The 15311-nt window shown below is 32.8% G+C and overlaps 1 protein-coding gene and 1 pseudogene across 1 annotated transcript; one reads left to right on the plus strand and one right to left on the minus strand.

Moving 5' to 3' along the window:
* The first annotated feature begins 467 nt into the window (after positions 1 to 467).
* On the plus strand, positions 468 to 5714 carry LOC101512660 (protein disulfide isomerase-like 1-4). Its single transcript, XM_004505933.4, has 12 exons — positions 468 to 1184; positions 1425 to 1554; positions 1915 to 2080; positions 2171 to 2289; positions 2389 to 2469; positions 3888 to 3974; positions 4092 to 4166; positions 4310 to 4378; positions 4456 to 4536; positions 4627 to 4761; positions 5096 to 5152; positions 5264 to 5714. The coding sequence occupies exons 1-12, from the start codon at positions 604 to 606 to the stop codon at positions 5435 to 5437; spliced, it is 1755 nt and encodes a 584-aa protein (XP_004505990.1). The 5' UTR covers positions 468 to 603; the 3' UTR covers positions 5438 to 5714.
* Positions 5715 to 10264: 4550 nt separating this feature from the next.
* On the minus strand, positions 10265 to 12914 carry LOC101491473 (endo-1,4-beta-xylanase 1-like; annotated as a pseudogene).
* Positions 12915 to 15311: the final 2397 nt, after the last annotated feature.

Consider the following 15311-nt stretch of genomic DNA (forward strand, 5'->3'; position numbering starts at 1 on the left):
CATTTATAGGACTCGATAATAACAACAAAAACAACCTTACAAATCTCTTATTGGATTTTCTCATAAGTGAAACCTAAAAAACCCACAAACATGTATACGTGAATCACCTTCATGCATTTCTCAGCACAACAATCTCAAAAAAAAATTCTTTAAGGTCCTATTTTTTCATATCTCTAGAAGTTCCAACACTCAATTTTCAAAACAAAAATATATATCAATATTGTTTTATGTGTTAACAGCTACATATGATTGTTTTAAGAGCGTCTAATAACATATCAATTACTTTAGTCAGCTTATGAATGAGTTAATGATAAAATAGTTTATTTATATTAACTTAAAAAACATGAAGGAACAAAATTAATCTTTAAAGTTGCAAATTCACTTAGAACCATAATGTTAAAAGAACAACACAATAAACAAAATTATGAGTAGTAAAAAGGAAATTTAAGTGAGGAGATACATACTACCTACTTAGCATAAACGTAATTAGTAAGTACTAGTTAGTCACTTGTTGATCTGTGACTTACGTTAGTCAAAGCCTCAAGAGTAAACTCGAGCTCCATTTCGACGGTGAACCCAAACAATCTGAATCCATAGATCAAAATGCTAAATCGTAGACGACTCGTCGTTTTCCTCTCACTCACCACTCTTCTCCTACTCTCCTCATTCTCTCTTACTCTCTGCAAAAAATCTTCCCAAAACGACAACGACGACGACGAAGATCTCAGCTTCCTCGAGGAACCCGAAGACGCCTCCACTTCACACCAAGCCCACGCCAATTTACCAGATCTCGATCAATTCGGCGATGACGAAGAAGAAGACGACGACGGCGATGACTTCGGCGACTTCTCTGGCTTCGACCCTCATTCCGATGAAGAGTTCAAGGAACCAGAGGTTGATGAAAAAGACGTCGTCGTTTTGAAGGAGAGAAACTTCACCACAGTAATTGAAAATAACCGTTTCGTGATGGTTGAATTCTACGCCCCGTGGTGCGGTCACTGTCAAGCATTGGCGCCGGAGTACGCCGCCGCTGCTACGGAGTTGAAAAACGACGGTGTCGTTTTGGCTAAGGTGGATGCTTCGCAGGAAAATGAATTGGCTCATGAGTATGATGTTCAGGGTTTTCCCACTGTTTACTTCTTCATCGATGGGGTTCATAAACCTTACAATGGCCAAAGAACAAAGTAACTTTTTTCATCTTCAATCCAATTTTCGATCTTGTGTGTTTTCTCAACTGTGATCATAAATGAAATTTATAATCTATGATTCACTGACATTGACATGCCAATAGGAGTAATAATTTAGTGATTGAATGTATATTTATTGGTGTCCAACACCAATACGTGTGGGATACTGCATAGGTTATAGTGATAAAGTTTTGCTTTCAATTGGTGTTTTATGAGTTGAAATTTTGCTTTATGCAGAGATGGTCTAGTGACATGGATTAAGAAGAAGATAGGACCTGGCGTATACAACATAACTACTTTGGATGATGCTGAACGTATATTGACTTCTGAAACTAAAGTCGTTTTGGGTTTCCTCGACTCCTTAGTTGTAAGTTTTGGGATTCTTGTTTAATTGTCTTGCATTAATGGTTACCTTATTTTATCAAATGCAACTTCGGGAGTAGAAGTTATTCAACTTTTTGTAATTTAAATGCCTATTTCAATATGGCTTTATGAATCTGTTGTTGTTATTTATATGGATCATACTAAGTTAGCTTTGTCATATTTGGTAAGAAAAAGATACACTGTTTCGTTTCCTTCCTAATTAATCCATGTAATATAAGGAGTAAGGATTATTTTCCATGTTGATTCTCTAGATTAAGCTAATCGATCTGACTTTTGATGATTCAATCTATCAAAGTGTTGGTTGTTAGGTCTGATGCCTTGTTTAACCTGTCATAATGTGCAGGGTTCTGAGAGTGACGAGCTAGCTGCAGCATCAAAACTTGAGGATGGTGTCAATTTTTACCAAACTGTGATTCCTAATGTGGCTAAGCTTTTCCATATTGACCCAAATGCCAAGCGCCCTGCTTTGGTCTTGCTCAAGAAAGAGGAGGAGAAACTCAACCATTTTGGTTGGTTTTCTTGTTCCACTCTCTCCGGAATAGAGAAAAGACATCATTAAGTTTTTAATGTAAACTTAATATATTTCATTGTCTCTACAGATGGCCAATTTGTAAAAGCTGCAATAGCTGACTTTGTATCCTCCAACAAGCTTCCGTTGGTCACAACTTTTACAAGGGAAACTGGCCCAGTAATTTTTGAAAGTCCAATCAAGAAACAGGTAGTTGCTTATATCCCTCGTTAATCTAGGAAGATACTTTCCTTGAAAATGGGATCTTAACAAACCTCAACATTGTTGTGTTTTAAACTTTGCTTGTAGTTGTTGCTGTTTGTGACTTCAAATGATACAGAGAACTTCATTCCAGTATTTCAAGAAGCAGCAAAGCTTTTCAAGGGGAAGGTAATTTCCGTACGAGCTATTGTTTAATACTCTCACTGTATTCATTCTCCAGAGTCTAGACAAATTTGTATTTGCCTTTTTTTTTTGTCCGTGTATCTGCCTTTTATTTCACCAAAAAATGCAAATAAAATGGAATGCTTTTCTGTTTATTATAATTCTGGTTACGGCTGAGTGTATCATGAAAATAGAATAGGGGAGAGTAAGGGTGGACAAATTTTTAGTTTGCAAGGCATGGAATCAACTTGATGAATGTTGTATGTACTTTCCTATGGTGGTGCTTGCCAAACTTAAAAGTCCGGATATGTCCAGCTGTGCCATTTGCGGCTGAGTAGGTTAAATAACATCATTTTTTCATTTGCTCCATGTAGTTAGTCCACTTGTTGGAAAAGGACTTTCTTTCCGTAGCCAGGTTCAATGGATTAAGTCAAAATCTTGTGTTTGTAATCACTGGCCTTTTATGAAAACTAGTTCTAATTTTATGTAGCTTTTAAGTCCTAAGGAGCTCAAAGGATGGTACATCATAGAATTTGTTCTTAAATTAACCAATTTTTAATTCAATGAAGTTTTGTTTCCCTATTTCTCTGTCTCTTTGTTGTTTTATATTTTATTTTCTTAAAAATGGATACACTATTTGGTAAGGAAGGAGGTTCAAAATTTATTTCTTTTTGTTGAGATATAGCAATTGATTGTAATCAGATTTGTTATTATCCTCTTTTCATTATTAGCTTTTATATTTATAAGGATATTTGATTTGATTCCACAGCTGTAGGATCATATGATAGGATCACTACTTACATTATTCCTCTCATGTATATAAATACTTGTACACTTTGTTATTAGTAAGAGAGAAATATTCAGATTCAAGTCTTTTTAACAAACCACCATAATTTGAAACCAGCTCAAAGTTATATAGATTTGTGAATGGATTTAATTTATATAAATTGTCCATGTAAATTTTTATACACTTGCATCGAATCACAACATCTTATGTAGATATTTGTGGAATTGTTTTAGGATTTAACATAGCAAAGTGGTGATTTATTGGATGCATATAAAATAGTTTTACACTGGCATTGCATAGAAATTAATCTCTTTGTGAATTTGCTTTTGATCTGAGTAGTTGTGACTTACGAAATAGTTTTGAATTTTACAAAAGTTTCTGTGGGTGTACACTTCATTCTATGATTAACAGCCCCATCCTTGTTTGTATATTATCAGAATACAGTATTCGATACTGTCAATGCTTAATTTTTTGATATTTCAAATTTGATCTATTTCTGTTGTTCATATTCTTTCCATAATAATCCTATGCACCATTTAAACTTTAAGAAATAATAATTTTTGGTTTCCACACTTCCTCCAAAGAATCTTGATTTCAGGACAATGACATATTTCTACTGTACCATGATCCTTTGCAGCTGATCTTTGTTCATGTGCAATTGGATAATGAAGATGTTGGAAAGCCTGTTGCAGACTATTTTGGTATCTCCGGAAATGCTCCCAAAGTAATAATTTCCCCTTTTCCTTATTTGTTTTTGTGCACGAGCCTTGAGATGCATGACATATTATATAACTTGAATTCAATTCCAAGTAAATCAAGTAACATAAAATTTTGAATATAGGTACTTGCATTCACAGGAAATGATGATGGCAGAAAATTTTTGCTTGGTGGAGAGGTGACCGTTGACAATATTAAGGTACTCTTTTCTCGTTTTCCTCCGAGGGCTTTGTTCATTTTGTTATCATGTTATGGAATATTCATGAATGCTTTCTTCTATGCTTTAGTAAAGCTTGAAAGAGATTGTGGCTAAAAATTTCGAGTCTTTATGTTTTTATTCAGGCATTCGGGGAAGATTTTCTTGAAAACAAGCTAAAACCTTTCCTAAAGTCAGATCCACTTCCTGAAAGCGTAAGTCATTCTATTTTTCACCAATATTCTGCTGGCCAAGTTTTTCATCTCTAACACATTTTCTAACTCGATGGCAGAACGATGGTGATGTGAAAATAGTTGTTGGCAATAGCTTCGATGATATTGTCTTGGATGAGTCGAAGGATGTTCTACTTGAGGTATAATTTAGCCCACCAGTTTTGAGGCATATTGTCTTGTGTAGCTTGTTTCAGTTATTTGTTTTAATTTAATGGTTGTTGTAATATTAGATTTATGCTCCCTGGTGTGGCCATTGCCAAGCCTTGGAACCAACATACAACAAGCTTGCAAAACATCTTCGTAGTATTGATTCTATTGTAATAGCCAAGATGGATGGAACAACAAATGAGCATCCTAGGGCAAAGGTAAACCCAATTTAAACTACATTTCCATAGCATATAATATGTGCTATTATTCCATTATAATTAAAGTGACATTTGGCGTCGATGAGGTATCATTGAAGTGGTGAGAGTTTGACTTTATAACTTCAAGGGACGTAATTCAAATCTCTTTGGAGACAATTGTAACATGATTATTTGTGCCACTTTAATTAATAATAGTTTATCCCTTCCCCAGTTATTTTAAAACAAATGACATTTGATCCAAACTCATATTTTGGACTTTTCGATTAAGCATTACATACCATCATGGCTTTTGTGTGCATGCATGTGTACTCACCGAGTTATGTTCACTTTGCAGTCTGATGGGTTCCCCACTCTTCTTTTCTACCCAGCAGGAAAAAAGAGTTCCGACCCTGTAAGTGAAAATTAAACGACAGCACACAAGTTCTCCATTCTATCCTGGATCTGCATATACTAACTAAATCCTTAGATGATCTAATATGTATGTGGTTCATTGTGTATGCAGATTACTGTTGATGTGGATCGTACAGTGGTGGCGTTCTATAAGTTTCTCAAGAAACACGCGTCAATCCCTTTCCAACTCACAAAACCAACCTCTACTTCTAAAACCGACGATAGTGGGAGTTCTGACATCAAGCAGAGTGAGAGTAGCAGCACAGATGTGAAGGATGAATTGTGAGAGTTAAACGACACTTCTATTTATAAAGAGGTGTGACTTAGATCACAAATGATAAGAGGAGAGTGACTAGCTGCTCAGCAAAGAAATTTGCACAATGATTGGCTGAGAAAAAACGTCTATTTTCCCTAACCTGGCCACAAGACAATAGCTAAGAAAAGGGAAATTGAAAAATGATATTGATGTTAACCTATGTATTAGCTTCTTCAGCTTTGAATGTTTCTGTATTAGAATTTTGTGAGAAGACTGAATTAAAAAAAAGGCCCAAAATTTTACTTTATCAGCAGTCTATTTTATTTTTTGTATTAGATTAGTGGTTACTTTTATCATCATTAGGAAAATAAATTAAAGTTTCATCGAAAAGTAGGCTTGTCTGGTGAATACTACGGTTGTACTATTGGGAGTGTAGTGTAAATGTAACATTCACCTGCATATACACTACTATTAGGAAAAATGCTCCCAAACTTATACTCCGTCCCTCTATTTCTCTCTCCAACACCTCCCTAACCCATTTAATCTCTCCTATACGGTTAACTTCACCTACCTCCGATGCCTCCTTCCCCACTGACAATGACCCAACCCTCCTCCGATTTCGTCAGCCGCATGTTCCTCCACCTCAGCTCCCCTCACCTTTGGGACCAAACCTCGCTCCCGCATCATGCTTCATATGTAAGTGCATATCATTAAATGTCGATGCTTCATGTGCAAGTTCAATGTTCATTTCATATGTAAGTGCATAGCATTAAATGATGATGCTTTATGTGGTATTTTGAAAATTTGAAATAATGACATTAAATGCATGGTCTGAAGTAGTAATATATATAGTCTAGGAAAATGTAGTAGCATTGAATCTTGTGCAACATTATTTTAGTAGCAGTGAGTCATGTGTAGTGAATGTGTACATTAAACAATTCATATGTAGGTGCATGATTTTATGGAATACAATATAAAATATTAAGGGCTGGTTGATTTTAATCTAAAAAAATTTATTTTAATTTTTAAAAATTAAAAAATTTGTTTTAATTACGTAATTTAAAAAATTATTTTATAAAATTATTTTTAATATTATATTTTTAAAAATAAAAAAAAAACAAAACATGTAAACAGTATTTTACTTTTCGTTTTTTCAATTTTAAATCTTAAAAAAAAAATACGAAGAAGTTATTTTTAATTAATGATATAACTGTAATTATGTTCGACTTATAAAATATAAAAAATCACTCATTTTCTCACTCTAGAGCAGCTGGAAAGGGGATGGAAACCCACACAGAAACAGAAATGCGATGGAGTATAAACTCTAGATTTGCGATTCCAATTCTAGCTCGCGATTTGATCAAGTTCATCCACCTCATTTCCTCTTGACTGTTGTTGTGTTCTCCATTCTCTCTATAATAATTTCTTTGGTTAGTTTTTCTTTTCCTTTCCTTCGCATATGGTTTTTTTTTTTTTTTTTGAATTTGAGTTTTAAATTGAATTTTATTATTTGAATTAAGTTGGTTTCGTTTGTTGATTTCCTTGGTTTCCTTTGTGTTTGGAATCATGATCTATATGTAATTAATATTAGCATATATATGAGATCAATGAGTATAAATTTGGTGTTTACAAAATCATCTTTTGTTTGTGTTTTTTTGTTACATTTTTCTCTTTAATTCATGTTTGATTGAAGAGTATGAATTCTTGTTACATAATTTTTTGCTGCAAATACTTTGTGACCACGAAATAAGGAGCCCGCCGCCACTTTCTTTCCCATTTTCAATTTAATTTTAGCATTGTAGTTACATGAGACTCAATTGCCTTTGTCATATTTTAATTCAAGTAGAAACAATTGAAGCTATGATTATTCATGAAAAGTCACATGATGCTATGAATTGAACTAAAAGATGATACTATTGGTTTTTTTGCACAATATATTCAAAATTACAAATACTATCTTTAATTTCTAAAGAACAAAATATAAGATTGAATCATTTGCATATTAGTGTTGTTGTTATTGCTGAAACATATGGGAGTGTACAAACTAAATAGATTGTGGAACATAGTGTCCTGAAGTTTCTTGTTTATCTTATAGGATCCTAAAAAAATAAATAAGTTGTACAATAAAAGAATCTTAAATAACTTAGATACATATAGTTTACTAAATAGGTTGGAGAATTCGAAAAAACATGAAGAATTCAAGCTTTTGTTCACAATTCCTTACGACTTCCTCCTCTTCCACCACACATGATGCGCTCGTTATTGCGTCTACACCCGCTGTTGCACTTGCCTCTACTGCATAGGTAACCTAGTTACTTACCAAGTAAAAATTTGGTCAAGAAAATTTGGGATCATGAGTTTTGTTGATTCGTATCCATTATCTTAATATAGAAGGTTGCAGATTATGAATTTTTTTTATCAACTCATTGATTGAGTGACTGAATTGTGTATGCTATGCATGTATGGCTTGTGTGTTTCTCAATTGTTCTTTAGTTTTTCTTATCAGGTTCTTCGTTTTCATATAATGCTCTGGAAATACAAATGGGAAATATTATGTTTATTCTGTCACATTTCTCTTTAAGAATCAATTCAATTTTTTGTTTAATTCTTTAACTTTTTTGTTTTATAGTTGAACATTTCTTTTTTATGATCATGAGTTTGCTTATTTTTTTATAGATGCCAACTAATATCGACAGTCTTAAATCAAAGTTTTGGTCTGACTTTGTAACTAAAACTTTTATTGATATTATGGTTGATGAAGTTACAAAAGAAAATATGCCAAATGGTGTATTTCATGTTAGAACATGGAACTCTAACTAATCGTTCCTTTAAAACGCGTCAACTAAAGGCAAAAATGCACCGGCTACGAGCCATGCATCGTGAGTTCTATTCACTTTTGCAGAACACTGGATTTGGGTGGAATGCAACACTATTACTGCAAGTGAAGAGGTCTGACAAAATTATCTTCAGGTACTATTTAATAATTAATGCTCACTGATTTGATTAGGCTTGTTTAATAATTATTAGGTTTAATTGCACTTTTGGTCCCTCTATTATAGGTGAAAATCGAAAGTAGTCCCCTCATTTTGTTTGTCCTCAGTTTTAGTCCCCAAATGTGGAATAAACTCATTATTATATTATTTGTGATTAAAAAATATAATATATATTTTTTAAAATCCTTATTTTAATTGTGACAATATTTTTAAAAATAAAATTTAATTATTAAAATTAAGTTAAAAGAAAAAACACCTAAAATCATGAACCCTAAACAAATCAAAATCAAAAGCATTCACTCATGAACCCTAAAATCATGAACCCTAAACAGAAATCGTGAAATGAAATCATGAAATCGTGTTTGTCCTTTGTTCACTCGTTTTCATCAGTGACTCGTTTTCATCGGTGTTCGTCGTTTTCATCGTTGACCATTTTCTTGTCACTGACTTTTCTGAAGGGTACTTTTCTGAAGGGTTGATAATATCACGTTCTTGGCTGGCCTGGTGATACCCTATAACAATCTCATTTCTGGTACGACCGCTAATCATTATATCATAAAAACAGAGTTGCTCTTGGTCAAATAAGTAGAACTCAGCTGGTTTAATGCACATCTCGTTCCCCTGCCACAAGTGCACCACAAGCCCAACATTTATGTCATTTTGATATTGAAATTCAAAACCATATAAAATATGCTAAACTAGCCGTTTCACTTTCATATTTAGAGAATTGAAAATTCCAGAGAAATTAAATGATTCAAATGGGATATGACCAATGAAATTGAAATTCAACTGAAATCCTTCAACAAAACGATAAATAGATAAAATAAGTTCAAATGAGGGCTACCTCCTCTGCAACAATGAAGAAGATGACCAACAATGAAGAAGATGACCAAATCGGAATCGGATGATGATGATGATGAAGAAAAGAGAAATGGTCGATTTTGATGAAAAGGGTTCACAATTTGGGGCTTTTGTTGAATTGTGGCTATTTTTTGATTTAGGGTTCAAGTTAGTTCATATGCTTCTGATTTTCATTTGCGTTCACGCTGCTTATGTTTTTCATTTTAATTTGTTTAGGTTTTTTCTTTTAACTTAATTTTAATAATTAAATTGTATTTTTAAAAATCTTGTCACAATTATAATAATGTTTTTTAAAAATATAAATTATATTTTTTAATCACAAATAATATAATAATGAGTTTATTCTACATAAGCGTCTGCCACGTCACCCTTTTATTGACACGTCATTAAAAAAATGACAACTCATTATGATTTGGACTCAAATTCTGTTTGGGGACTAAAACTGGGGACAAACAAAATGGGGGACTACTTTCGATTTTCACCTATAATAGGGGGACCAAAAGTGCAATTAAGCCTAATTATTACTATTTTCATTCCATAAGCAATAGAAAGCAGAACAAGTATTCGAATGGAAGGCTGATTAGGCTAGTTTTCATGTTGATCTAAATAGAAATTGAAACTAAATAAAAAAGTGCACTTAAGGTGCTAATCAAACATAAACTTTTGATTAAATTGTTGTCTGCGAATCACATTTGGTAGCACCCATTTGGATGAAGTAAGGTCCAAAGCATTATCCCATTCACATAAGGGTGTGAGAAACCTTCCGTCAACACTTTTTCCAAATAAATTGTCTGTACATTATAAAGAAAGACAACAATGAAATTCAACTAAGCAAAAAAGGTGCAACAATGTAATTTGACTTAATAGGAAAATTGATATTCGAAACTGTAAGTATTGATTAAAATCTTATTTGATTTTTGTTCATTAACAATTACATTTTGAAATTGTAATCCATGCTTACTATTTTGAGGATATGCCTATTCACACATACTATTTTACTGCTAGTTTATTTATTCATTTTTATAAGAACTTGAATAACTCTATCTAGTTAAATTTCCCGAATATCTTTATCAAGTGTCTTGCTTATATCAATCTCAGTAAGCCAAATTGGAATATCCAATGTTGCGAACTTGTCTAAGATAGCTCTCATAAGTGGAGGATTTGGTTTTGTAAAATGACCCTCCAATCCAATTCCATCCATAAACGCACCATGTTGTCTTAGTTCCCTTATCCTTAAGATATAGGCATCAACAGTAGAAGTAACATCATTGCAAGTTTCCACAATATTAAAGTCATTCATAAACAGAGTTACTAATGGATCTGATTCATGTGTTGCCTCAAAGAAATGAAATGTAGCATTGGTTCCAAGCCTTTGTTCATAGAAATCAAAATGAAGCATTTCATTGTTGACATCCCAGTGTATGAACTCTTGTTTGTATTGGTTCATGAGACTTTGTACTCGAGAATTTATAGAAGGTTGTAAATGGATAGATGTAAGGTTAAAAACCTATGCATGAGTGTATTTAGGGTCTTCCCAGAATATATTGTGTCCTCTAGCTATGATTTTGTTTGCTCTGACAAATTGCATCATTTGGTCTGAAATGGTGTAATTGATTTTGCCTTTATGAGGCTCTGCGACATACCATTTGAGCTCATTTTCAAAAGTTGCAGCATTGAAACACTTCACAAACCAAATCCTATATGATAGCAGGAATAAAAAAGTGTTTAAGTGTACTTAAAGTGCTAATCAAACATAATTTTTGACTGAATAACTCACAAATATAATACTAGTAAATTACCACACTCTTTACCTTTTTTTTTTATACTGTTATACTCATTACTTGTGTTGCAGTAAAATGAGTATACGTCTGTCCTAGGAGAACAAAGAAACAGAAAGAAGGAAATGCAATAATGAAGTGTAACTATTGGACAATTTTTCATCTGACTTAAAACAACTTAAAGTATATAACAAGTAGTTTATCTCCTGATACCTAATTAAGAAAAATATAACAGATAGAACAAAACCTTAATAAGGTTAAAAATGAATGCAAATCCTAACAATTAAATTCAATACTTAATAAATTTAAGACTTCGAAGCAATAAGCATAATTTATGGTTATATACTCTTGAATCTTCTTGAAGCAATATGAATACTCTAGTTCTTATATGATATTGATGGAGCACGAGATCCACTAACTCATAAAGTAGATGATTTGATTTTATAATACTACTAATATATCTTTTTTGGCATTATTCTCAGTATGCAGAATTAACACACATATTTAACTTGCATATTTAACGACATGTCAATATAACTCTATTTCTGTTTTTACCTCACTATTTAAATTTTCTCATAATTGATGACATGCTTGTACTGTTTCAGGTACATGAGAAAACTTCTTAATTTCAATAGAAATTCTTGTATGATCACAATATTTTGGAGTCAACATTTAGACACACTAAATAAATAAAATAGAAAAAAAGAATTAGTTAATGTGTATCTTTCGAATAATTAAATATATTAAAAAGATTATGTAAGTCTAAATTTTATGTCTAAAATTTTGTGACCATTCAAGTATTTTTCGTTATAAGATTAGTTTGTAGTATATTATAACATTAAAAGATATGTGTATTGGGTGGAGAAAATCATATAAGAGTATATGCCACAAAATCCACGTCTCTCGAAATCTTGAATTAATGAGTAATTTGATTAGTTGAATTGCTTTTAATTTCAACGAGAATTTTCCTTTGCAGAAATTATAGGATTATTATAAAGAATAATCATATTAAGAAAAAAGCCACCACAAAATTAAATGAAACAAACAAAAAAGAGCTAGAATTGCATCGTATTGTTGAAAAACTTCTTTGTAAATAATGTCCTTTTAAAGAAGGAAATATTTTATTTGTTTAGTAAGAAAGTAAGCAATGATTAACACTTTTGGTAAACGTTTTAAAGAAGGAAACGTTTTATTTGTTAGTAAAAAAGATGTCCTGATTAACACTTTTGGTAAAGATAATAAGTGTATTGTATATGATCATAAGTCGAGTAACGTAGGTTATCATATATAGATTATTACTCGTGTTTATCCCTACTATAATAGATCATTCCAAAATGTGAGAAAATGGAAATTTGCTAAAGGTATCATTTAATTGTCATTTTTGTCATTGTGTTAATAAGTGGTACTCAAATTGAAGACTTTATAGATCAATTTATGATGGTTACTTGCAAAACAATCAATTTGTTTTGAGATGTTAGTTTTCAGTTAGTTATTTGTAACTTATTTCCTTAATTACTGCTGAAATGTAACTGCTTAATATATAAAACTCAACTAGTAACGTTGAAGTAGACATATAAGGCAAAAACAGTTTTGCAGAATTATGCTGAAAAATTGAAAGCATAAGAGTGAAACAGACTTGTAATCATTTTATCTAATATTAATGATATTTGAAAGTCAGATCCAGTCTCCCAGATGTAAGAATTTTCACTCTGAATTGAGCTAACAATTGTGTGTGTTCAATTTGACATTGCAATTCTTTGTTTTGTTCAATTGCTGCAAAACTGCAGCAATCTGTTTATTCTGGTTCTGTTTTCTGATTTGAAAGCAAGAACTCGTTAGTTCTAATTCATCATCAAGATCCAGTTCATAATTCATAGATTTATCAAATTGATAAAGGAAATTAAACAACAACTGGCATCAGAGCCAGGTCCATTCGCCTCAAGGAAAAAATGGCATCAATAAAGTATGTACTGAAAAAATTCGATGGAAAGAATGATTTTGGGTTATGGCGTCTCAAGATGAAAGCTTTGTTGGTTCATCAAGGTCTGGAAGAAGCCCTGACATGAGAGAAAGACACGACCTCCACACTTCTAGAAAAGGAGAAGAAAGATATTATGAACAAGGCTCATAATGCTTTAATCTTGAGTTTTGGAGACAAGATTATGAGGGAAATGTCAAAGAAGACCTCTGCAGCAGGTATTTGGCTCAAGTTAGAATCTTTATACATGACAAAATCATTAGCAAATCGTTTTGTACTTAAAACAAAAGATATATACTTTCAAAATGCAATCTTGAAGATCAATTGAAGATCATATTTAATAAGATTATTTTAGATCTTGAAAATATTGATGTAAAATTAGATGATGAGGATCAGACCCTACTATTGATAAACTCATTACCAAGCTCTCTTGAAAATCTATGTGATACACTCCTTTATGGCAGAGATTCATTATCATTAGAAGAAGTGCAAGCTGCACTAATCTCCAACGAATTAAAAAGGCAATCAGATGGGAAATAAGAAAATAGTGGTGAGAGTTGTTTGTCAAAGCCAAAGTAGGGAAGAAGAATCAGAAACAGAAGTATAACTTCAAGAATAAAGAAAAGGGCAAGTCTAAAATAAAGTGTTTTATGTGCAAGAAAGATGGACATTTCAAGAAAGAATTCCCAAATTAGAAAAGAAAGAAAGGGTCACATAATGATGATGATTATGGAAATGCTTCAATAGCTTCTGAAGGATATGAAAGCACATAAGTTCTTATGGAAAATTCAACTGAAATCATGGATGATGATTGAGTGCTTGACTTAGGGTGTTCATTTCACATGACCTCAAATAGAGTTTGGTTCCTTGATTACAAAGAAACTGATGGAGGCAAGGTGATCATGGGGAACAAATCAGCCCGTAAGGTAGTTGGGATTGGCTCAATCAAGCTAAAACTGGAAGATGGTACCATGAAGATTTTATCAAAGGTTAGACATGTTCCATAGCTGAAAAGGAACCTAATCTCCCTAGGAATGCTGGAAGAAGTTGGTTGCTCTTACAAAACAGAGAAATGTAATCTAAAAGTGATAAAAGGATCATTGGTAATCATGAAGGAAAAAGGGATCATGGCATCTATCTTCTCAATGGTCAAGTAGTGACAGGAATGACAGCTGCGACAGTCCATTCATCCAGCAAAACCAGCATGTGGCATCAAAGGTTGGGACATGTAAGTCTAAGAGGAACGCATTTTCTAGACAGACAAGGCATGTTAGGTGGTGACAAGATTGATGATCTTGAATTTTGTGAGCACTGTGTGTATGGAAAGATGCATAGATCAAGTTCTCTACATGGAAACATTGCTCAAAAGGAATTCTAGAGTATGTTCACAGTGATCTATAGGGACTTGCCAAAATTGCTTCACATGGAGGTAACAAGTATTTCATTACATTTCTTGATGACTATAGTAGAAAAGTATGGATTTACATGTTGAAAAGCAAGGATGAAACGTTCAAAACCTTTAAAGATTGGAAGTCTATGGTTGAGAATAGGACTAACAAAAGGATTAAAACCTTAAAGACATACAATGGTCTTGAATTTTATAGTGAGGAGTTTACTAGTTATTGCAAAACTCATGTTGTGAATAGGCATAGAACTGTAAGACACACACCTCAACAAAATGGACTGATTGAAAGGATGAATAGAACCATGGTTGAAAGAATGAGATGCATTATGTCAGATGCATGTATGATTGCACAATTTTGGGGAGAAGTTGTCCATACAACTTGCTATTTGATAAATTTGAGCCCTTCAGTAGCAATTAAACTAAAAACCCCTCAAGAAATGTGGACAGGACATGCTGCAAATTCCAATCATTTAAAAGTATTTAGGTGTGTTGCATATTATCATGTAAATGAAGGGAAGTTAGTCCCTAGAGCTAAGAAAATGTACTTTGTTGGATATCCAAGTGGTGTAAAAGGCTATAAGATATGGTGTCCTGAAAATAGGAAATGTATCATCAGCAAAGATGTAAAGTTCCATGAGGCTGGCCTATATAAGTCCTTAACCAAGGCTGCTAATAAAAGCTTACATCAACTTGAAGTTGATAAATTTGATCTTGAAGTGGTTCAAGCTATAGAAAGAGGGAAAGAACAACAACAGACTCAACAAGATAGAACTGATACCAACTCAGCATAAAAATGGTATATTTTCGGACCATGACAATCCAACAGAACAAGAATTAGATGACTATAACCTTATCAGGGACATAGAAAGAAGAATATCAACCCCCCCCC

The sequence above is a fragment of the Cicer arietinum genome, chromosome 6 (genome assembly GCF_000331145.2).
Source record: "Cicer arietinum cultivar CDC Frontier isolate Library 1 chromosome 6, Cicar.CDCFrontier_v2.0, whole genome shotgun sequence".
In the NCBI taxonomy this organism is placed as follows: domain Eukaryota; kingdom Viridiplantae; phylum Streptophyta; class Magnoliopsida; order Fabales; family Fabaceae; genus Cicer; species Cicer arietinum.